The sequence below is a fragment of the Sphaerodactylus townsendi genome, linkage group LG02, assembly GCF_021028975.2.
Source record: "Sphaerodactylus townsendi isolate TG3544 linkage group LG02, MPM_Stown_v2.3, whole genome shotgun sequence".
Classification (NCBI taxonomy): domain Eukaryota; kingdom Metazoa; phylum Chordata; class Lepidosauria; order Squamata; family Sphaerodactylidae; genus Sphaerodactylus; species Sphaerodactylus townsendi.
In genome coordinates, this window is record NC_059426.1 from 19,411,008 (window position 1) to 19,436,034 (window position 25,027).

Consider the following 25,027-nt stretch of genomic DNA (forward strand, 5'->3'; position numbering starts at 1 on the left):
TGCACCAGTGTGCCAAGATCAGATTTTCTATTCAAACTGGATAGATTCTGACTATTCAACTGTTTACAGAAAATTCCAGACTGCTGCTGTTTTATATACAAAAATGAAAATAACTTGATTTCTGTGCAGGACTAGGGACGTGCAAATTGTTGAGATTTGGAATTCTAGCTCCAGAAGAGTAAGGCAGAAAGATATTGTATCATGCAGTAAGTGTGGAACTACTCATTTGTTTCCTCAATAGTCATTACAGCTATCCATCAGACAAATCATAATATTGTCACTAACTAGTGCATGAATTGAAATAGTGCGTGTTGTGGGGCATGCGGTTATGTAAATGTCACTTGCTGGGTAGCATGGGACATCACCAGTGACCTAACTCATATTACAAAACCTTTTACCGTGTTTCTCCAAAAATAAGACAGGGTCTTATATTAATTTTTGCTCCAAAAGATGCGTTAGGACTTATTTTTCAGGGGATGTCTTATTTTCCCCCACGATTTTGTGCCTCCCACGTGACCAGATCAGCTGCGGCAGGGAATTTGTAATTAGGGCTTCTTTTTGGAGTAGGGCTTATATTTCAAGCATCCTCCAAAAATCCCGAAAAATCACGCTAAGGCTTATTTTCGGGGTAGGTCTTATTTTCAGAGAAACAAGGTAAATTATTTTTAAAATATTCCTTAGACCTGAAAACTCACACACATTGCTACTCATATAGTGCCTGGGGGCAATGGGTAGAGTGCCTGTCTAGGATCCTGAAGAGCCAGGTTCAAATCACCCTGCCATGGACACTTGCTTGGTGACTTTGGGCCAGACACACGCACACTCAGTCAAACCTACTGCCCAGGGTTGTTGTGAGCATAATATGAAGGAGAGAATACTATAAGCTACTTTAAATCCCCACTGAGGAGAAAGGCAGGTATAAGAATGAAGCAAACAGAGAACAAAAAACAAGAAAACAAAGCCACCACCAGAAAAAGGAAAAGTGATTTTTCCCCATTTTGTTGCCTTCAGGCTTTCAAATCATTACAGAAAAATTATCATTACAGCAAGATAAGGCCCTTGGAGAATCAGCCAGTCGGGAGAAATTTACGAACCCCAGTTGCAGAGTTTGAGAAGCCTCATTCACCCTCTCCCCCACACCCCCACCCCGGCGCCAACAACATACATTTTTCTGTTAATTCTGGGACATATTCAGTAATTATCTGGCCAGATTTTGAGTGGATGTTTCTTTTTTGTTTTAATTTGCAAAGCCGTGTGTGCTATTACATAGAACAACACTGCAATTACAGCAGTTTTGGATAGCTTGTGAAAGAAATGGGTGATGGTACCTTGAGCTGGGCAAACACTCTGGGTTGAAGTGAAGAAAGGAGCTGAGTCACTTCTGGACCTAAGAGCTCCCTTGTCTGGTTAGATTCCACCTTGATAATGGTTTTCTCTAGTGAACTTCCTACAAATACAACCAAAAACAATGCAATATTTATTCAGGGGGGGGCAGGGGGAGAACCTTTTGAGGAAAAAAATGAATCCGATTTAACAACTATGCTTTGTAAACAGTTAATCTTTCAATCTAGACTCAGAGGAAAAACAGATATTTGTCATCTTTTTTCATTTCATACATGGCAGGTCTAGTCACATTTGGATATAAGGCGGTGGCTGAATGGTGACAAGATGCCATTATGCCAGCTAATTCTATTCTCCCACCCCCACCCTGCCAGAAGTGCCAGAAGACTTAGAGGCAGAGAAAGCAGAGCCCCACTGTTCAGCTATATAGATTCAAAATCACCCAGCAAATAGGCTGGTGGCCTCTGCCCCTGGTCCTTCTGGCTGCTGACAGAGGCATAGAGACAGAGAAAGAAAAATAGGGTCATCTTACATTCAGTGTCATCTATATTTGTGTTGAGCTTTCTTCTTTTGAAGGGGAGTCATCTTACATTCAGTGTTGCCCTTCATTTGGGTTAATATGGTAACATGCAAATCACCACATGAAATACCAGCAGAATTTCAGTGTCAACAGAGAACAATAGTTTGCAAAACCTAAAGCACAACCTGATAATAATGATTAACGAAAGAACTGTGTGATTGTCAAAGGAAATACTGAGTGAAGGACTGTGTGATTGTCAAAGGAAATGCTGAATGAAGGGTGTATCTTCCACACCTAGTGGCTGGTTCAGCGTATCCCTCAACAGATGCAATGCTGGGAAATGGCTGGGTCAGGAGATCCCTAAGAAAGGGTGCCACTCCTCCTATCTCTCTTGTTTCTCCTCTTTGACTCCTTCTGGCAATGCCTGCCATCTCTCCCACCAACTCACCTTTCTCTGTTTCTCCCCCAGAAGCCTCCTCCCACCTCCCTCAACTTCTTTGGCTTCCCTTCCCTCATCTTCAGTCTTTTATTATTATTTTGATCTGTTTCCCCTGTTCTGATGCTGAGATTTGGAATCCTCAGCAACGTTGGCTGCAGGCTACCCAGCAACTTATAAAAGCTCTGCTGAGTTCTCACCATATAGTCTCACAAGAACTCAGTGGCACACTATTCTTCAAGAAGCAAACACTGCTTCTGTGATTGTAAGATTTCAGATTTGTCTATAAAACCTGGGACTTCCCCTAGGTTTTCAGAATAGCTTGTATACTATTTTTTTAAACATTTTTTTAAACAGCATTACTTAGCCTTGGATTTTAGGAGGGTTTAAGAAGTGTGTGCGTGAGAGAGAAGGCTTAGTAGTCACCCCATGAAATAATTCAAACAAACACAAGAGGTTTTATTAAACTTGCTTGGACCCAACAACCAATTCCTATATAACTGAAATTACTATTCAGTATCAGATAATGTTGGCAGTCCTGTCTAAAGCTTCACGAAGCAAATACAGAACTTACACATAATTCACTTCATTACTGGGAATAAGCAAAGCACAAGTAAAGAAGATGACCACTAGGAGTTATTCCTGACATGGAAGATGCCTTTATATGTCCAAGCATGCAAGGTATTACTCGATTGTGGTTTAGGAATGCAACTAAGAATCTTGCTTAGCTATCTTAAGCAAAACACAATTCTTTCCTTTAAATTTACTAAACAATTCCCAACACATTTTAGCTACACATCCACCAGCAGTCCACCACAATGTAGTCATCATACCTGAAGAAAGGGAGTGGATACTATTATGCAACAAATCATTCATAGGCAATATTTACAAGCATTCAAGATCGCTACCAAGCATGTGAATTTAAGAGGGGGGGAGGGGAAGGAATAATTCCCAAGCAAAAACAACATGAGTTGGATCCTCAGACTCCATTCTGCTAGTAGATGGTCTTCCTCCAGAGGAAGTCTCCACAGTTGGTGAAACAGATCCATAGGATTCAACTAGACAAGTTTGGTAAGAGGAACAGACAAGCATCTACCCTGAAACCTTCACTGAAATCAGTATCCTGAGTAAAGCAAGGGGAAGTCCATCTAGGATCAAAAGCGACTGCGATGAACGAAGTTAAAGCAACCTTACTTGTATCTGAACTGCTCTTACCCTCAGTTGGTGGCGATGCAAATGTAACTGTCACTGTTTCAGTGAGAATGTTCCCACCATCTGTGGACCACTGCAGCTGAAAGAAGAGAAACAGTAAATGTCAAAAATTGGATCCCACACTCTGAAACTTCACCATACATCCAAGATGCAATGAAATGTAACATTGAAATAAAGTTTACTTATTCATTTGTAGTTTTCCTGACTTCAGATTCTTTTTTACAATTCTTGACCCTGCTGTTATGATAAAAACTACTTCAATAAACTTATACTGAATCAAATGGCCAAAAAAATCCCCAAATTTATTTTATTATGAAACTTAAAGCAGATTACATGACATTTGTTTTTCAAAGGGAAATTAACTGAAAATACCTTTATCCTGTTTAGGAGTCACAAGGCCATTACAGTAGTACAGAATGCATCAGAAGAAACTTCATAAAGAACTTCAAAAGCAACTGAGCAAGTATTTTAATTGGACCAGTCAACTGAGTGGTAATCATGTGACTATATTCTAATAAATGGAACATTCCCTGAAGTCACAAGTGCTGTTACTAAGGTGGATACTTAACTTTCAAATTTATATTATGATTTCATTTGTTAGCATGGCAGAAGTGAAAGTTCCTTGCCCAGGGTTTTTGCAGGCATCTCCAAAACAGAAAAAAGGGCCTTTAGAAATCAGCTTTTTAAAAGACTTGTTGCCATTAATTCACTTTATTTCTGCTTCAATTTCACTTAAAGAAATTGAAACTGTAAACAGATGCTACAGTTCTAGGACTCACATGGGAGAAAGGGATTCTTGAGATACTGTTCATGCCGGAGTCCCCAACGTAATATCTGTGGGTGGCATAGTGCTTTTCAAGTGTTTTTTAGGAAGTGGGTGTGGCTAGGAAGGGCTTTTGGTTTCTGATTGGCTGTGCATATTTTGAAAAGTGTTGCTTTGGCAGCAGCTGCCACCGCCACACAAGGATCTGCACTGTGTTACTAAAGTTAAGCTGTGGCAATATTTCTGTGCCTGGCTCTGACTCCTGTGACAGCCATTTTGTTACTGTGCCCATCATGCCATGTCAGAATTCTAAATGTGCCCGCATGCTCAAAAATGTGCCCACATGCTCTGGTTTATGCAGAACACAGAACTCACCCATATAAGAATTCAGAATAATGTCTCCAACATGCAGAAAGAATGCACTTCAGAAAACACAGAACACGCTAATGCAGAAAGGCCATGCTAAGTTTATGACTTCCTGATCTAGTATTCCTTTCTATGAACAATTTTGCCTTCTACCAATAGTTTCTGAGTATTAACAACTCACTAACAGTGGAATAAAAGCATTAAAGTCCAGAAATCGTTCTTAAATGTTTACAATTAAGCCTTCACTGAGGTAAAACACCAGCAGAAGTTTTCATTACTAGATGTCCATCAGATTTAAGCAGACAGTGAATCAGGAAAGACCAGTGAAGCCTGCAAGTTCAAAGAGAATGAGATAGGGAAGGGAAAAAAACAATATTACCATGGCTGGAACAGTTTCCGAGTTGTACACCATTTTCCCATTCTTTAGGGTCTTTTGAACTTCATGAATGTGGTTCTTAATATCATTTACAGTGGGGAAGAATGACAAATTATGCCGTTCTGGCACTTCATCAGGTTTAAACAATTCTTGTTCCACGAATCTTCTGTTGAATATTACAATGGGAGACAGAAGATTGAAACATACATATAATGAGACTTTTCTTTCCAGTTCCCTCCCTCCTTACCGGCAAATGTATCACCCTACATATATACAGTGCCAGCAAAAAATATGTTATCATTCAAAGCAAGTACACCACCCACTGCTTTCTCCCATGTCATCACTGGTTAGCTCCCATCTGCCACTAGTCTGGGTCCAGGACTCAATGAGGAACACAGACTATGCCCACTGCCATTAGAAGCCAGGAGAAAGCCAATTGCCAAGAGAAGGTGGTGCCCACTATCAATCAATGAGCCATTCCCAGCAACTGCTTGAGCAGCTTGGGCGCAGAACTCACCCTGCCTACTGTTCATTCAGCAACATTCAGCCATGCTAACCTGCACTTTGGATATGTGCAATTTTGTTGGATTGTCTCAGTAAAAACAAGGTTCCCAGAACTGATTGAAAAGAGGTAGATGGGCATAAACAGGACCAAGGCAGAGAAGACTTCAAATAGAACGTAAAGCAATACTAGTCCACAGCAAATTCTGGAAAAGAGATATGCTGCACAACTACTACAAAAGAGAGGGAAGACTGCAAACTCCATTAGACTTGGACTTATGACACTGTGGATATAAATACAAAAGAGAGGAATTCTACCAAAATTAGAAAAATACTAAAGGTAAAAATTCTAGTGGTTAAGAGGAGAGAAAGGACATCTTCCACCTTCCTGAAATGCCAGCATCACAACCCTCCAGTTTGAAACCAGACCAAGTAGCTGGAGATTATAAAGCCTCACCGTAACTGTTTCCTCACTGCATAGACTTGTTGTATTCCTTGAGACACTAGTTCTCTGATCTTATCAGCGACTTGCGGGTGAAGGCGGGATGGCAAAACGCAGTTCTCATCTCTGACTGCATCGCTGTCTTCCTCAGGAGATGGCACGGAGAAAGGTGAAGGTGGGAGGCACAGCTCTTCCATGTCATGGTATTGATGAGCCTGCTGGGTGGGTAACTGCACATACCACCTGATAATAAAAACTGGCAGGTACAATTTCTAAGCAAAAAGGAGTGAAGTTTTTCCCCCCAGCAGGAATAAAAAACACAAAGTTTAACGAATTCTTCCTATTTATGCAATAAGCATAGCAACACAAACATTGCTGGTTATTTGTTAGCTGATCCCATACCAGGAGCAATCTCTCAAAATACTTTTACCAAGAACTTACTGATTAGTTTCTGGTTAACGGTGGGCATGCATGCTTGCAGCTCCCATTTTTGTAACTTCAAAACTTGCACACGTTTCACAGCAATCGGCAGGGTAACCAGTGATCATCAGATAGTCCTATCAAATCCTTAGGGGTTTCCATGTCCCCTGGGAAAAACACATGCACAGTCTCTGCTTAAACTGTACATGAAGTCTCCTGGCAAGCCATGTAGAAACCCAAACAATTTTTGACTCATCATTAAGGAGATGCCTTGCTAAATAATTGCACCAATTTAATGTGCAGAACAGGGGGGTACCATGTCCCCAGGCGCACGCCTTTTGGTCATGTGGGGAGGCGTTGGACGCATGCGCCCACCTGCCCAAGGTGCCCCACCCCCCTCCTGGCCTCCCTGCAGGCTGGCTTCTGCTGTCCCCAGGCCCTGGGGAGAGCAGAAGCTCACTTACAAGGACATGCAGGTGAGGAGGGAGGAGCGCCGCACTGGGTGACGGTGACACCCGCACTGGGCGACACTCCTCTCCCCCCGGCTTCCCTGCAGCCCGGCTTCTGTCTTCCCCAGAGCCTGGGGAGAGCAGGAGTCTGCTTTCAGGGACATGCTTTTAAAAGCACGGAGGCTGGGGGTGGGGCTTGGGGAGATGGGGTGGTTTTCCAATGCCTTCCTCTGCAAAGCAATTCCAGTCTTCCTCGGTGGTCTCTCATCAAAGTAATGACCATGGTCAACCCTCTGATAAGCTAGTCTGGGGTATTAGGACTGCTGGGGATAAGGATAAGTGTCCTTAAGATTACAAGCCCGCTTTTTTAAAAATTGAGGACACAAAGGTGAGATCTGACCATGCAGCTGTTGTAGGAATACAGGTACAGTCAGGGATGGGCTTTTACCTGATCAGGTGGAAGAAAGGATAAAAATGTTTTAAATATATTATTATTATTATTATTATTATTATTATTATTATTATTATTATTATTATTATTATTATTATTATTATTATTATTGTAGAAGCAGCAGAGAAATTACCTGAGCACCCCTCCAACTTCAATCAGGTTTTTCTTCAGCATGTTGAAAGCTTTTTCCTGCTCTACTCGTATGATTTTCTTATCGATTTTGGAATCTGTGGGTACTCGATATTCAGGAAACTTCTGCACTTTCTTAATGTAGATTCTACCAGGGCCCAAGGAAGAAGAAAGGAAGGAAGAGCATGACAGAAATATAATGACTGGATCAACGAAAGAATGTCTCAGTTTATTAAAGCATTGCTTTCTAATGAGAAATAACTATTTCAACCAGTGCAAGAGTGAAAACATGACTTACAATCTGCAGGGGAATTAATACATGAGCAACCAAGAATTAAAAGGTGCTTATTGTGCAATCATAAGCAGAATTACATCCTTCTTAAGCACACTTATATCACTGGGTGCAACTCTGTTAAGAATTGATCTGTTAGTAGTAGAATAAGGGACACCTCTTTCTTCTACCACTCTTAAAACTCTTAAATCAAACACTGGATGGCAAAAATACACTCTTGAGAAAAGGAAGCAATATTATTACTCAGAGCAGGCCTCTATACTCACACTTCAATCAGAGGAGTTTTCTTGGAGGCTTTGAAAATACAGGATCTGACTACGACACCCTCCACCCTCCAAGAAGTAAGCAGAGACAAATATCCCTAACCTATCTGAGTCTGGAGAACTGTGGCCCTCAGAATAAAATCGTATTATCACTGTAAGCACCTCTTAGCCCATTAAGGGAAAGGGCAGCCTAGAAATCAAATTATAAACACATAAATAAACTCAAGGGAAAGAACAGTGCTCAGCAGAGGAATGGATCGTTGGATGAAAGAATTTTACAAAACCTTTCTAAACAAAAACATTCAAAAACAACTTGTACAAGCAGTGAAACAGTGAAGCCTGTGCAAGATGTCATGTGTGCCTATATACTACCCAACCAAAGACGAAACAGTTTGAAAAGTAGAGTTAAAACATTCCTTCAAATTAAGCAGTGATCTATATTTTGGAGAAGAAACAACTATTCTTTCTTTATTTATGTATCAATTGGATTTCTTATACGGTCCACCCCCAAAAGGCTCTGGGCGGAGTACAACATGTAAAATTCAATCATATAAAACCCAATTACAACCATAAAACCAGTTAAAATTAATAAATGCAATACAAAAAAAGATGGCAAAATGGTAATCTAGTTTGTATCACGAGGGTAGATATGGTGGGGTAGCAGCATCAGATATACACCTTTCGCCCACCAGTTGGAATATAGGGGGTGGCAATTCAATGGCTAACCTCCCTCAAAGGCCAGGCGGAATAATTCCGTTTTGCAAGCCCTGCAGAACTGTTCAGGGTCCTGCAAAGCATCAACAGATGGTGGCAAAGAGTTCTACAAGGCAGGGAGGCTAGCCGTATCATAGAGCAGCCCGGGACCACCAGTAAATTGGCCTCTGAAGTGGGGACAGAGGGAACAGATGGTTCCTGAGGTATGTTGTTGCAATATATCAATATGTCAGAAAATAGACATTTCTGGTATATCTGGTAACAGCTATAACTAGAACCCCATAATTTTGTCGACGTGATATCTTCACTCTCACTACCATGTCTTCTTAGGAATGGTTCCTGCCCTATATGTTGAGTTTGCAGCTCAGAAACTGAGTAGTCTGGATGGCTGTAGAGAAAGCACTTTGTCTGTATCTGATGGATGGAGTTTTTCTCTCAAAAGCTTATAGCACTCTAGGCAGCCCCATCCAAAGGGCTGGGTGCCTGGACACAGCACAGCAGTGTCATTCCCAAGGGAGCTTTCTGGCGGAGAGGAGAGGCAAAGAACATAAAAAAGCCTTCCTGCCACCAGATAGCCCCCTTAGGGCTTAATGGACTTATGCCACCACAAAGGTGGCATAAGTCCAAAGCCCCATCCGCCACAGTAATGGGGGCAATGGCTGGGTGGAAACAAAGCTAGTTTCTTTCAAGCAGCAACAGAGCTTCATCAAGGTGTTATTCTGTTGGACTTTTAACTACAATTCCCATATTGAAGGGTTTATTTCTTTTTTTCTCTTTTAATAATTTTATATTTTGCAGTTTTATAACTTAATTTTAAACTATGTAACCCTTTTTTTCTGATCTGCATGCTGCCAATACTTATGTGATGCCAATAAAGGCTATGGAATGAAATGGGTGGAAGCCAACTAGTGTTGGCCCCTCCCCTGGCCACATTCCCAGACCACCCCCACTATGCCCTCAGCTGGTGTGGTGTTCAGGCTGGTGTGGTGTTCAGCACTGCAAATGCCCTGGAGAGGGCAAATTCACCAGTACTGCCACACGCCGCTCCCAGCTGCAGATTCAGAAGCCCCCACTTTGGATGGGGCTGAAAATCTTCTTGGTCTGTAAGGTGCTACTGGACTCAAATCAAGCTCTGCCAAACTGTTTCACCAGGTTGTCAGAGAGAGATAAAATGCAGGTACTCCTTTGGTTTGTTTCCTTTAGTATGGCTGTATGTACAGGAGGTGGCATGCTCTTTCCCAGTTTACCTTTCTTTATCCTCCATCCCAAGTCAACATTCGTGGTCAAGTCACAGTACACAACCATTTGTCATGTATCATAAAATGTGATAATTCCCTTTTCAGCCAGCCTTTGCTTACCTTGCAGGACAGGTGGCTTTGTACAGTTGGCAGGAAATGTTCTCCTGCTCACTACTTTTTCTGGGCTGAAAACCCTTCCTTCGGGGTCCATATTGACACTCCATCACTATGGCTCTGCTCCCTGATGAGAGAAAATGCTTAATACTCATTGGTTTGATGGACAGAAAAACATATTGGTCAACAGAAATCAGTTATGACACAGCATATTTTTTAAGAAAAACAAGTTTGTGCCTCTACAGAAAATCTGATCAGTTTAGAAGATACTTACCTGCATTGACAAATGGAATCCCATCATATGGGACATACTGTGATTTCCACATCAATCTTGTGGCAGGCTTTGCTGGGCTAGGAGACTGCCGTGTTCCCCATACACTCTGTGTTTGCTGTTTGTGCAGGATTAGAACACTGTCCAATTCGGTCTCACTTGAACAATAGCCACGATAAGAGTCGCCAATTTTCTGCATGGAAAGGAAGTGAAACAGGATTATTTACCAAAATAGACAGATTTTGCCAGCAAGCACAGTTTTGCTCAGGAGATCTTCCCTCCACCCACAGGCAGCCTTCCCTCTCTCGCGCGCCACTTTGCACGCCTTCCCCCTCATTTACACAACTCTGACTTATAATTCTCTTGATATGTCGAGATATCAATATACAGTGGAACCTCAGTTTTCGTTGGTAATCCGTCCAAAAAGAATCGATGAAAACTGAAACCGATGAAAACCGAGGCAAACTTTTCCATAGGAATCAATGTAAATCCAAGTAATCTGTTCTAGGCACTCCAAAAAACATACCAAAAACACATTTTTTGGTGAATGAACATAGTATTTAATGCTGAAAACAATAACAAACAATAACACTAGGACCAGCTTCAGAGCCAGTGGACCAATGTCGCACCAGAAAGCTGTCCAAAGAGGTCTGTTTCTGACGCCTCTTTAAGATTTGTCTGAAATGGGGCAAGACATTGCCATTAAGCAAGTTGCAGACACAGCCTGCAACAGCTTTGTCCGGGTGACTTTTCTCCACAAACCCCTGCACCTAACTGCAAATCGATGAAAACCAAGACAAATTTTTCACTGAAAAAATAGATGAAAACTGAAACTGATGAAAACCGAAGGCAATGAAAACTGAGGTTCCACTGCAAAGAGAGTTTGGAAATAACAACCTTTTGTCCTCTGGCAGCAGCAGCATCACCACCAGCAGGAAGTGTGGGGAGGGGCCAGGAGAGAATATCCACTCTAGGATGCTCCCCTTCTTTTGCAGCCTGTGGCACCAAAATTATGGAATTCCCTTCCCCAAAATATTTGCAGTTCTCCTTCCATGACTGTCTTCCACAACTTTTTTTCATTTCTCATTCCCTCAATGGCCTCTCCTGCCTGTCCAACATTTTAAATGCTTTTTAAAATGCACATATTGTTTTATTTTGGTTTTTAATCGATTTTAGAACGCGTTTAAAATGTTTTAAGTGCTAGCCATCTTGGTAATCGTGCTTTGGGCCAAAAACTGGGTTATACATTTTGTAAATAAAATAAATGAATACAAACAAATATGAAGGAATGCGGCCTGTGTTGTTCTACAAACAGAAACCGCAGCCCTATTGAAAAAAAAATCTGGAGGCAAATGCTCTTTTAGAAGTTCACCATGCACATATTAATTTAAAAAACCCAACATCTATGCAGAGTGCACATCTAGTCATCAGAAGTCTTTATCCTCTTGTTCAGGAGGTACATTCAGCAATACAAACTGTCAGCTCTGCAGTCTATCCAGGAGTGAGTACAGATCACATGTAATCAGATACATGATTGAAGATTACCAAGAGTAAAGTCCTTGTTCTAAGAAATTCAACCCCTTTATTCTTGTTGTCTGATATGCAACAACAGTATTTGTTTCTAACAACAGAAAGGCTCTGGTATCATTCTGTTCTCACTGCAGACACATATGCTGTGGAGGGGCATCCACTGCCCCCCCCCCTTCCCACAATAAAATTGCAGGGGACTCAGTGGGTTCAGCGGGAGGACAAAACAGGGATGTCGTAGTCAGTGAACTCCACTCCACTTAACAGTCTGATTGGATCTGATTTCCTTCTAAGGAACTGAGAGAAACTCCCACAATCCAATTTTGTTTCTTTTAAAAAAAATTTTAAAATTGTATAGAATGTTTATATATTTAACATCTATATGCGACCCCTTGCTCAGTTGGTACGGAGCTTTGGGCTGGTCTGCCATCAGTATGCTGATGACACTCAGCTCATTCTGTCGATGGAGGCGGGAGCTGTCACCGCCCCTGCAGCTCTACAGCATTGTTTGGAGGCGGTCGCTGGTTGGTTACAACAGAGCAGGTTAAAACTTAATCCATCGAAGACGGAGATCCTCTGGCTTGGCGAGGGGAGAGATTGGGGAATGTCCAGCCGCCCGGTGTGGGAGGGGGTCACATTGGCGCCAGACCTCCTCCGTTCAGCAGCCTGGGGGGTCCCACCTGGATTGAGATACTCTTTCAATGGAGACCAGAGTGTGCCCTGGCTTCCGGGTTGCCCGTTTTTCCAGCTCTGCCCGACAGAGCCCGGCTGGCTGGCTCCCTTCCTCTCCAGCAGCTGACCCTACAGCCACTGTGATCCCATGCTGGCCGGTCACCTCCGGAGCTAGACTATTGTAACTTCGCTCTACGTGGGCCTTCCCTTGCGTCTGCAGTTCGGAAGCTAAAACTTGTCCAAAATGCAGCTGCACATCTGCTCACAGGCAGTGCCATCTGAGATCATATCCAGCCTGTGCTGCGCCAGCTGCGGTGGCTCCCAGTGGAGTTCTGAATCTATGCTGTCAAGGTGTTGGTGTTGACTGCTTTAAGCGCCTTACGCGACCCCTGGGACCCTACGTACCCGCCGGGGACCGCATTACCCCCATATGTCCTGAGTGGAGCCTCTGCGCTCAGCAGGGGAGGCCAATTTACTGGAGGATCCCTGGCCCCCTCAATGATGTGGCTGGCCTCCACTCGGGCCAGGGTGCTTCTGACGGCTCTGGCCTACCTGGTGGAACACTCTACCACCAGCTGTCCGGGCCCTGTAGCGGGACAGCAGGATTCCGTAGGAGACTGCAGAGACCAGATTGTTCCACCCGGGCCTTGAGAGAGACCAGCCGCTGAGGAGTGCCCTGCTTTCATCCTCCCCTGCTGTATAGGGGTCCCCCTAACATCATTCGGGACCCATCACGCTCACTTCTTTGGGAGGGTTGCATATGGGTTCGTGGGATACTGTTTTAGAATGAAAATTTTAAACTTTTATATATTTATGTTTATATATGCTTTTATATTGTTCACCGCCCTGAGCCCTTTGGGGATAGGGCGGTATACGAAATCAAATAATAAATAAATAAATAAATAAAATATAACCGTTACATACCATACATTTTTCTAACTATACATTTCCCCCCTTTTTTCCCTCCCTCCCTTTCCCTCTTCTTTTTCTCTGTTGTTCAAGCAAGCAGCAGAAGATCCATTCTTCATATTCTTTTCTTCCAGAATTCTTCGTTAAATCCGGCTTCTCTCATCCAGGTCACAAACATTGTCCATATCTTCGTAATATCTCTTAATTTCTCTTGCCATGGCATATTTTTTGCCATCATCTCAAAAATTTCTAACTGCATTTGTTCCCATACATATTTCAACCGTTTTGAGATTGTCCACTTCTTATTATCTTTCCAGCCGAATGCTATCACTGCATGTGCAGATCTAATCATAATTTTGTACATTGGTCCCAGAATTCTATTTACCCTTTTATCTTCTATTATTCCTACCATTAATAAATCATTATTTATATCGATTTTCACTTTTACTAATTGTTCTATATACTTCAAAAAAAATTCCAAAACTTTTTTTCCAGTTTTGTTTCTGTTCATCCTGTGGAGGGCGGGATGGGGGTGGGGGACGCAATTCTGAGGACATTTTCGTGACAGTATGCCCCACTGAACAAAATAGATGGATTTCTAAGAAACTTATAATATATTCTTCTCCAGAATAGTCAAAAGGTAGGGGAGAGGAAATTAAGGCTATTTACATTCCATGATATCTGTGCAAATCTCCTTCTAACTCTCAACTTGGATCAGACAGAATTACAGAAAATAGTAAACAGTAAATCATAAGAGTATTCACCTCCTATTCTACACTGGGATTGTGAGATCAATAGTTATTTCCTGCTTACCTCACAGCTCCTGAGACGGCGAGCCCATGCAGGTGTATTTAGGGGCAATGGCTGAGGGGAAACAGAGAAAGGATCTTCCAACACCCTGCAAAATGATACAAAAATGGATAGACAACCAAACTAAACCTGGATAGCCAGTCCAAACATATTTAACACAAACATGCACAATATCACTGATTTATCAGTTACAATGTTTGGAACAGATATTTCTAAGACAAATTAATCTGTAAAGAATCAGGCTGCCAAAATTACAGATGCTGTCATTTCAAAAAACCTGTCTATTTTGTTCAAATTATTAAAATGGGGTGGAGAACGAGACTGAGGAAAGGGGAGAATGGGAGGTTGGATAACAGGCAAGAGGTTATTGTGGATAGCTTTTTTTAAAAGTTGTTTATTGAAGAGTTTTATATATGGGATTTGAATAATTTAAAAATACATATTCTAATGTGAAAAAAGAAAGTTATTGTGATAACATAATTATAGTTTGAGTCCTGTTTATTTGGGCAATCATTTAATAGTCTCAAACTGGCAAAGGGATTGTTCTGTTGTATTTATTTTATAAAAGCCATTTTAGAAGTTAAGAGCCTTTAGAAAAGGGTAGAATAAGACTCAAAGTCAGTCAGTTTTGAGACTGCTTTGTAAACACCACAGACAAAGTCTGAGGTTAGCAGACCCCTATACTGGTGTTTCGGTTTAACAGGAACGGGGGAGGGGGGGGACAGGGGATGGGGGACGGACTAGTTGCTATCAGAGCTTGCCTATCCCAAGAATCGTCCTGCCAAATACCCAGCCATCAAAGTTTTATGACTCTCCCCGCTAAAGACAATAAAATGACCAGATCACACACTGGCTGTATTTGAAAGGTAGAAGGCAACTGAGACTTGATGCTAGAGTGTCCCTTCCTAAAGTGACCAAGGGGTGCCGGGAGGAGGGCAGAAGAAGTAAATGTTCTGGACATGAGGGGAAGAGGGGATATTTTGGCAAATTCCATCTTGGAACAATCTGAAGGAAGGAACTGTCACAAAGCTGCATTTTGGATGGAAGCCGTCACCACGTGGAGAAAGGGCAGGAAGCCCAGACTAGGATTCCACGGAAGTCCTTGTTACCAGACAGGCCCATAGTGGGTGGGTGGGAGCCTTGCTTTCGAAGCAGTGCACCTGTCTATTCTGCCAACCTTTTAGGGTGGCCTAGGAAGGCAGTGCCAAGATGGAACGCCATCCTCTGCATTGGCTCAGTGTCACCCATAAGGACAGAAAAACCTGCTTGGACCAGCCCGCACCAATATCAGGCTTGCAAAATAACTTGCCTCACCTTTTCCCAAAGAGAGTAGGAAAAGACAATGCTTTCAGCCTAAAAAGCCAGTTCCCAGCTCCAGCCCTGACTCACATGTCCTGTGAGAAAAAGGATTTTGGGCCTTTGGAGAAGCTGGCCGCTGATGGCGCCCCCTCCTTCCCTTTTTATAATCTGCGGCCTTTTACATCTTGGGCCTTTCCGTTCCCTCCTCAGAGGGACTTTTAGATTGCTGGACACAATGTTTTGTGTGCTGTTTTAAGTGGTTTTAATGTGAAATTTAGAGCCCTAATTTTATTATATTGTATGTATTTATTGAATGTGCTCTTCTTGTTATTTTAGATTATATCAGTTGTTGTACACCGCCCAGAGCCCTTTGGGGGTGGGTGGTATAGAAGTCGAATAAACAAACAAACAAACAAACAAAATACTAATCTCATCTTCTAGTTTCTGACTACCCCTCACCCTTACAATGGTAATTAACTTTTAATCTATGTATTAATTAATGTAAATATTGAGTTGATGGTGATGATTGACTGTAAGATGGGTTTTTATACTGGTCGTTGACCATAAATAAATTATTCTAGTAATCCAATTGGAAACCAACTGGAAACCAGATTGATGCCAGCAAAAAATATTAAGACTAACCCCTCCAAAGGCCACCCTCACTTGCAATTGGCATTGCCCTGAAGCTGTAATTTTATCAGCTTTACCCTAAAAGCTTTCTAGAGTGGGGGAATTAGCAAGGGCAGACCTGGTTAGCTTTACCCTAAAAGCTAACCAGGTCTGCCCTTGCAAATTCCCCCGCTCTAGAAAGGGGCAGACCCCTCCATTTCGAGTAACAATGGGGAACTTCTAAAACTACTGCAACAACATAGCAAAATAGATTTAGATTACAATCAGCTACAACAGGGGCAGAGGACTGCATATTTACACCTTTCCTTTAAGTTCTTGCTCTGTCACTCCACAGCATATGTGTGTCGACATTTTCTTCTTAAAATTATTTATGTTATAAGTGCGAGTAGTTATTCTCCCTATCATCAGAGGCGTAGCTGGGCCAAATTGCGCCCAGTAGGCCTTCTATATTTTCCACCCCCCATGGCGCCCCCCCTTAACCCCCTTACCTCAGTTCCTTTCCTTTTTCAGAACTTCTTCGGGCTGCAATAGGCCTGTTCTCAGTAAAAATGGCCTGATGGGAACTATACTTTCCGGGACACCTTGTGAGCCCCACAGTCTCCTGGGAACTGTACTTCCTCAGGCCGTTTTTACTGCGAACAGGCCTTTTGCAGCCTGAAAAAGTTCTGAAAAAAAGAAGGGAACAAAGGTAAGTGTGGGAAGGTGGGGCGCCGCGGGGGGGAAAGGCAGAGGGGCCTGGGGGCGATTTTCGCGCCCCCAGGCATGCGCCCGGTGCACAGCGCACCCCCTGTCCCCTTGTGGCTTTGCCACTGCCTACCACATAGGATCCTCCCACACATGCAGAATGATGCACTTTCAACCCACTTTCAATGCACTTTGCAGCTGGATTTTACCGTGTAGAATAGCAAAATCCACTTGCAAACAATTGTGACAGTGGATTGAAAATACATTATATGGCATAATGTCCAGAGGCAGCCAGAGATGAAAGATCTAGCAGGAGCATGAAACTGACAAGACTGGGCTTGAAACTGACCAGGATCAGAGTTTGGGTGTGGTGGACAGCCTGAGCCCCTGAAACTGACCAGCTGGTAGTGAGGGTACCAACCCTCTGTGAATCGAGCAGGCTTTGAAGAGTGACTGGGTTGCTTAGGATAACTTGTGAGCTCTCAGACCCCTTGGAGGGCGAACTGGGAGAGGTCAACAAGACCATTTCCCAAGACCTAACAATAATTACCTACCTGGTGGTTGCCTTTTTTGATACTGTGAGAGACGCTTCAGGATGAAAGACATAACTGCTTGTATTGTCTGCTATAGCAGCCACTGCCACAGTCTGCAAATTCCCAGCGCAGTTTTTCTCCTGTGAAACATCTGGCGGGGGGAAATGAAACAAATTTTCCTCATTAATAAATGTACAACAATTCAGGAACACTTGTGATGAATCTGAATAATGGATACAATTGGCCAGACCTTCAAAAATACAGATGAGTTCTTAGTTGCAGACAGCCTCTTATCAGGAGTTCTGTTCTAATCAGGTCAGATAACAGAGGACAGATGTTGGACAGGGAAATATGCCCAGCTCTAATCACCTCATCCCCACAATCTTGTTCAAAAGGGGCTTGGAAAGGCTAGCATACAATTCTTCACCTGTTTCTATAATGTGTTACAGTAGAGAGGCAGAAATCCCAGGTCACAGGAGGAAAAGAACAAGATCCCATTCCAGTTTATGCCAAGTACCATTAACCATTCAGACTTCCCACCTTGCAGAAACAACCTCTGTACACCCAGAAGCACAGAGCCTTGCCCCCAGAAAGAGAAAGGGAAGCAATCCCTCCCTAATCACTACCTACACCAAGTAAGTTAAAAGAAGGAAGTCACACAGAAGCAGAAAAATTTGGGTCATACATGTACAGGAATATCTGAGGGGGTTAAGGTTTTTTCCCAGTTTGTTTTATTTTGCTTTGAGTTTCAGAAAGAAAGGCAGACAGTAACAGCCCCATCCAGACTCTGAGGTGGAGGGACGTGGCTACCATGCTGCCCTGCTGTCTCCTGAGAGCGTTTGGCTGGCACAGAGAGGCGAGAGCAGCAACAAACCTCACTGGTCAGCTGAAAGTGGCCTACCACGCCACTCAGATAAGAATGGAGTTTTTGTCCAGTGCAAGAACTTTCTATTGGAGGATTGGTCTTTTCTACTAGACAAGACTGTGCACTGAAGCTGAGAGAAATTGTATTTTTATTTTACTTATTTAATAAAAACATTATTTCATCTTTCTGTCCTCATAGGGTTGCTAAGGCAGATAACAAATTAAAACATACATAATAAAATATCACCTTGGGGTGCAACTCACTGTGCTTAATTAGTAATATATTCTTCCGATTTTGAAGTAAGTTCGATTATGAAGTTTGAACTTACTTCTATATAGTACACTGAAATAGTGAAATGAGGTTCAAATCTCCCAAGCACAATTCCTTTACCTCCAGAGCTGCTGACATCCAAAAGCTGACCTTGGGGAATAATCAATTGTGCAATTCCTGGCTGAGAAGAAGGAACAACATGGAGCACTTGGCCATTTTCAGAATGGCTGGCGACAATCATCTTGGAAACAAACAAAGAAGGTTTGTGAGAATGATGACTAACTAGGATTGAATTTACTGATTGGTATACCTATCACAACAATCTATTTGGAACATGGAAGTATAAACAATTATTAATCTTTCAGCAGTGGCGGGGGGAATGGTGCCCGTGGCACAATGGCGCCCACCCCCTGCACAGCCCACCCCACACTTACCTTAGTTCAGCTGGCTGCTCTTTACAGCTGTCTGAACTCCAGGCTGCTCCGGGCTGCCCCTCAAGTGGCCCCGCCCTTACCTTAGTTCAGCTGGCTGCTCTCTGCAGCCGGCTGGACCCCAGGCTGCAAAAAGCAGTTGGCTGAACTCCAGGCTGCTCTGGGCTTCTGCTGGGCCTGGCAGGGCAGGGGAAGGGTATGGGAGCCAATTTTCTGTCCCCCATGTGACCCCAATGGTGCGGCCCTGAGGCGCAGTTCCCCCCTCCCTGGTCCCATGGCAGCTACACCACTGCCTTTCAGCCCCATCCAAGCAGCCAGGCAGCTAGCTGCATGCCCCCCCCCCCCCCGAGAGGATTCTCGGCAGCGTGGGGAGGCTTGCAAAGAGGAAAAACCTCCCTACCATTGTAAAGTCTTTATGGGGATCTATAGACATGTACTGCCTTTTTGGTGGTTTAAACCTAAACTCACCACTGCTGGTGTAAGATGGTGAATGGCTGGGATGGAGCCAATTAGTCAGCTCCTTCCCCAGCCACACCCCTGGACCACCCCCACTGTGGCAGGGACATTGTTGCAGCATCCTGTGCTGCGTCCCACCACTGGGGAGGGCAGTGGTGGCCACACACCGTCACTTTCACTGCTCCACTGAGGTAAGGGCCCTGGAGAGGGCAAATCTGCCAGAGTGGCCAAGCACTGCTCCCACAGGTGGATTCGCCTCCTTACTTTAGAAGGGATTGTTTATGTACTAACTGTTGGAAATCAGAGATTATTTAGGCTGAACAGAATTTAATGCATATATTATATTGTATCGCCTCATACGACGAGTTACATTATCTTAAGTCACTGTAAAACATTTAACAACATGAAATTACAGAGAATAATCCACAGCTTTGTTTGGAACACCAATAACACTGGTATAAAAAATATGGCTGTACACAAACTATCTTAGAAGGAAATTGTCCAGATTATTAGCTACCGTAGTTACACTGCAAAACTCTTCCTTGGAAATAAGCTCCAGCGAATAGACCTGCTTAGGGCTGCATGCCTTAACTGAAACATCACTGAAAATTCATCAGAGCACAGCAGATGAAAACGGGAAGGAGAGAAGAAGCAAAGAGAGGAAGTCAGAGCAAAGATTCATTTCAGCTGAAAGAAGCCAGTTTGAAATTACAGGTTCATTTATATTTTATAAAAAAAATTAGAAACTGCTGAGCTCCAGGCCCAAATACAAAAGAGAAACAAGAGCTTAGTAAGGTTCATTTGTTGATGGAAAATGCTTGTACCGCTCTCCCAACTATCCAAAGGATATTAAGAGAACAATCCCAAGAAAGTCTACTCAGAATACTATTCTGGTCTATTCTGGACTTACCTCTAGGAAATTGCGGTTAGAGTTGCTCTGTACATGTACATGTTTTCCTTCACAGAGTAGCCAAACAAATCCTTAACACGCTTCATATCAGACTATGAGTCGGTTGGCTTATGAAATCGGCTTATGGAATATTAGCTGATTTATCATTTGATCAATTTTTAAAAAATGCGTATTACCAAGCCTGAATATAAATTCCTTCTAAACATACCGCTGCTTTATGACACATTAAGACTAATACATTTTTATTCCACCCTACTTCCTTTAGATACATGGAATAAAACTTTGCCTTGAAGCTGTCGCAAAATTCTAGGGAGTTTTTCAGTGTGATGTACTATAATGGTATGTGGAAGGAACAGTTAAGAATTCAATAAGCAAGAAATCCCATCGATTGTTAGAAAGGGCAGCCATGACCACCCCCATTCCCCAGGCTAATCCTTCCACTCTAGGATACAAATGCATTTCACTCTAGGATACAAATGCATCTTAACAGCTGGGTGTTTCAAGATGTGCTCACCATGTGAGAACCAGGCCCCTCCATGGATTGTACTTCATAAAGGGAATGGCAGTTTTGATCTACAAGTTGAAAATCTTCCACAGGAGAGGGAGGTGGCTGGCATAGCTGTGTTTGTGCATTTGGTGGTGGAGAAGCATCGTCTGTGGCTGGCAGAACTCCATGAGATGCATTCTGTCCAAATGATGCACTCTTGCTTTCCATACATGTTAGATGCTGGCACAGAGAAAGTATATTTTACATTCTTTCCAGACATTTAGTTCAACCATTTTTAAACAAAACACCATACTTTCTTATTCTTTTAGGATAGGAAGTCTCAAGCTAAACATGTTTTTACCAGCTAGAGTAGGAAATCAAAATTTCTGTTAATCTTCATAACAAAGAAATCTTGCATAAAGATGAAAGAAGCTCGAGTCAATGAAGAAATATGGGAGAAGAGGCTACAGAGAATGAACTTACTGCTGTTTGAGTGACAAAACTATGAAGAAGAAGAAGTAATGGGGGGAGGGAGAAAAGGGGGGGAAAAGTATTGTTTGAAAATGCATGAAGAAGGAAATTAAGACAAACTGTAAAATTCAAATGATACAATAAAAATTATTTTAAAAAAATAAATCTTGCATAAAGCAACTGCACTGTATTAAGTCCTGCTTACTCACAATTTCAGTTTGTGTTTCCACTTTTATAGGTACTGAATGCTAGTGAATGATTTCTATGCAAAATGCCACCAGACATCAAGGCTTTCTGGAAGCTCTACTTTTTATCCCCAGTGTATTAATTTGATATAGTATATTTTTATTAAATTAAATTGAAATTAAAAAAACCCAGTGTATTAATTTGAACCATAATGACTCCTTGGTAAATTAAACATGGGCGTCATTTGTATGTTTTATCGCCATCTGTTTTACTAGGCGGTGGGGTTTTTTAATGGGTTGTTGCTGTTTTAATTGTTTAACCCATTTTTGTGGTTTTATACTGTTTTATACACTGTTGTTTGCTACCCTGAGGGTGGCATCTTGCTACCCTGAGGGTGGCACCCACCTTGGGGGAGGGTGGGGTATAAATACAATAAATAAATGATTTGATCACAGGCATTGGATTATTTAAAAAAATAGTAAAGATGTAATCGATGGAACCCAATATCCTTTGAATTTTAACGCAGAACTTTCCACTATGATTCTGAGAATGTTATGTCTTACAGTGCAATCAGAAACACAGTTACACTCGTCAGCTGAAGTCAGAAAGATGCAGCTCTGATTCCGATGGCATTGCTGATCAGATATACGACTGAACTTTTTAAAAAACAAATTGTGTGTGTGCACAAAATGAGAGGCTTCTAGCTCCAGAATAACAGGCTTCAACTCGTTCTGAATAACATGGCTTCAACATGGCTATATTCCAGTTTTACTGAAGCAGTTTCAGTGATGGACTGACTGAATATAAACATATTTGGGTTAAATAACTATGGCAAACAACAAATCTTTTTTTATTTAAGAACAGAAAGTTGGATTCTGCCAACTTTTCCCACTCAATCTTACCTAATTCCCTGCCTTACTATAGCCCCTGTTTGATATGTCTTTTGTCCTTGCCAATCCCACAATCCCCACCAAAGCCTTTTTGGTGGTCCAAGCAGACTCTCCTCTCTCTTTTTTCTCCAATGGAAAAGCTGGTTGGATCCAACCCAGAAAGTTATATGTAAACCTGCCAATAAGATGTTAATCCTGAGTTCGTTAATTGGTCCATTTTCAAATACAGGGAATCTGAAAAAGCAGTTCTTTGAAAAGCAGTTCATGCACTTGAAGGTCTGAAAAAAAAATGTAGTCACTGCAAACAGGTCATAACTACATTCTTACCTGGAATACCTGGCTGCCACTTTCCAATTCTTCCGCATTATTAGAGCTGACTACCAAGTAATCATTGCCTCTTTCCATGTTATTATCACTGTCAACTCCATTTTTTTCCATTGCAGCAAAGGCTAGAAAAGAAACACTCTTCAGTACTTCAAACCTTATACCTGCAAAAATGTACTTAAGCAGCTTTCTACATTTTCTTTTTTAATACTTGCCAAGTAGATTTCACAGATTTTAGAGACCAAAGCCTGTTCCCGCTTGGAATTAAACACTCCCAGCCAGGCCTTCTGAACACCCTGCTCTTCCATCACAAAAAAAGAAAATTTTCATTATATTATTATTCAATTCATATTTAAATGGAATATTAGTTAACATGACTTAAATTGATACCAAGTAACTATCAGAAAGAAAGGAAGTTTTAATTTGTAAGTTGCCAGTGACACAATTATGGTAAAAATACTAATAGACCAGAAATAAACAGAAAGTAGAAAGACCAAATTACATAATGTTTGTTTTATTACGGTTACTACATATATTAATGACCAGGTCCTTTCCCACTGCTGATCGCTCATTTTAAATATTTTACTTTTCATTCTTTTCCGTTGATTCCAGTCACATTCATTTCAGTAAGGGTTTAAGGGTCCACAAATTACACTTTGGTACATATCATGCTAATGAGAATTATACACAAGTGTCCGGTAAAAATGTTGTTCCAACAACATATTGTTCCTAATTTATTACGATCAGAGTTTATTAGGATCAAAGTTTTGTTTATAATGCAAATATAACTGAATTAATTCTTTTACTTCCAAGAGTCTTTCGTGCAGTGGTATCCTAGACATTTTATGAATATGCACATTCCATTTAGTGCACTGTAGAGATGAACACTATCATCACAATACAGAGTTCAAAGATAACTCATTCATATTTATATGGAATGGGACAGACTAATGAAATACATCTTGGCAAACCGGAGCACAGGAAAACAGGGCTTTTTAACCCTATCATGTAAGCTGCCCTGGGACTTCGGTGTAGGGCAGGATATAAATGGAATAAATGAATAATAAAACGGCAAAGTTTGGCCACCCCTGGTTTAGAACATCAGCAGAATCTCTCATTTTGAGAGATTTTTATTTCTTCAATTTTATTCAGAAGCACTTTCTTGGAAAATACTCATATTAGTCTACGACAGGAAATTGCAGGGTGACCTTGGGCTGCTCATGCACTGTCAACGTAACCTCCCTGACAGGGCTGTTGTGAAGACAAATAGAAGGGGAAAACGTTGCAAACTGCTTTTAAGTCCCTATTGGGGAGAAAACTAGGGGATAAATAAAGTAAATAAACAATAGTGACCCTTTACAGATTACGGCATTAGGGTAAGTAAACATTTTATTTCAACGTGAACTTGCACAACTTGCACCCCACTTTGTCAGATAGGGATCCAAGGAATCTACACCCGCAACTTTCCTCATAAGACCTCCCAGGACGATTTTCCTTCACCCTCTTTCATCTATCTGACGAAGGGGTAGTGAGTCACAAAACCATCTTTTAGAATAAACGTTATCAGCCTTTCGTGCACCACTGACTGGACTGGTGTTTCATGAGCAATCCAATTTTATCACCCTCTCAATGCGCCAGAGGGGTTCCTGTTTTATTTTGGTACCCAGCTAATCCCTGCCTGGAACCATCATCTTGCAAAAATAACTGCAATTTTGGTTTTTAAAAAAATAGATCCTGAAGGGAAGGAGGAGTCACTTGAGGAGAAGGGCTAGGACGGCGGGTGGCCGGCCGTGCCCCACACAGGGCTGGACTGGACTGGGCTTGGCATGTCCGGTCTCCACTACCACTATCCTTCCCTTCGCCCAAACCAGGGACACCCCTGCAGGGAAAGTGACAGGAATTCACTCCGCGACCGCCTCAGGTCTAGCCAAGGCGGTTTTTGCCCGGGGAGGCAGGCCGGGCACGCGCCACCTCCGCCCTCCTTCCTTCCAGCGCCCGCCCGCAGCAACATTCGACTGCCGCGCGCCCGAGCCCTGCCAGGGAAAGTCAAAGGGAGCGAAGTGGTGGGGGGGGGGAGGGGAAGAGGGAGGAGGAAATTCAGAACGAGTCTACTCAACCTCGTCTTGGCTCTGGCAAACTCCACCATGGAGACCGCGAGGCCGCCCGTACGGCGCAGGCGCGGCCTCTGAGCGTTCCGGCGCTTAAACGCGAAGGCGCTTTTCTAATTTTGGGCTCCAATGGGGCTCCGTAGAACCCGCAAGTGGCGGGGTGTGTGCGTGGTTTTCCCGAAGGGGCGTCAAACGCAGGGATATTATATAGTCTATTTATTTCACGCTTATCGTTTTATGTGCAGTTTATTATATTTATAGATTATT

At 42.5% G+C, this 25,027-nt stretch overlaps 1 protein-coding gene across 4 annotated transcripts in view; it reads right to left on the reverse strand.

Annotated features, from left to right (window-relative positions):
• The window catches only part of CARF (calcium responsive transcription factor), a 29,160-nt gene extending 4,333 nt beyond the window's left edge, over positions 1 to 24,827 (reverse strand). Inside the window, exons 1-14 of one of the 4 annotated variants that reach the window (XM_048485498.1) lie at positions 24,770 to 24,820; positions 22,868 to 22,948; positions 22,656 to 22,777; positions 20,809 to 21,021; positions 18,618 to 18,738; positions 17,384 to 17,513; positions 14,220 to 14,304; positions 10,302 to 10,491; positions 10,034 to 10,154; positions 7,411 to 7,554; positions 5,973 to 6,200; positions 5,018 to 5,180; positions 3,513 to 3,588; positions 1,329 to 1,447 (exon numbers count right to left, since the gene is read on the reverse strand). In XM_048485498.1, coding sequence (XP_048341455.1) covers positions 1,329 to 1,447; positions 3,513 to 3,588; positions 5,018 to 5,180; positions 5,973 to 6,200; positions 7,411 to 7,554; positions 10,034 to 10,154; positions 10,302 to 10,491; positions 14,220 to 14,304; positions 17,384 to 17,513; positions 18,618 to 18,738; positions 20,809 to 21,021; positions 22,656 to 22,766 — 1,701 coding nt within the window. In that variant the 5' untranslated portion in view covers positions 22,767 to 22,777; positions 22,868 to 22,948; positions 24,770 to 24,820. Of the gene's footprint in view, positions 1 to 1,328; positions 1,448 to 3,512; positions 3,589 to 5,017; positions 5,181 to 5,972; positions 6,201 to 7,410; positions 7,555 to 10,033; positions 10,155 to 10,301; positions 10,492 to 14,219; positions 14,305 to 17,383; positions 17,514 to 18,617; positions 18,739 to 20,808; positions 21,022 to 22,655; positions 22,778 to 22,867; positions 24,722 to 24,769 lie in introns of those variants that run through there. The other 3 variants (XM_048485500.1, XM_048485501.1, XM_048485499.1) reach the window with 3 other exon arrangements.
• Positions 24,828 to 25,027: the final 200 nt, after the last annotated feature.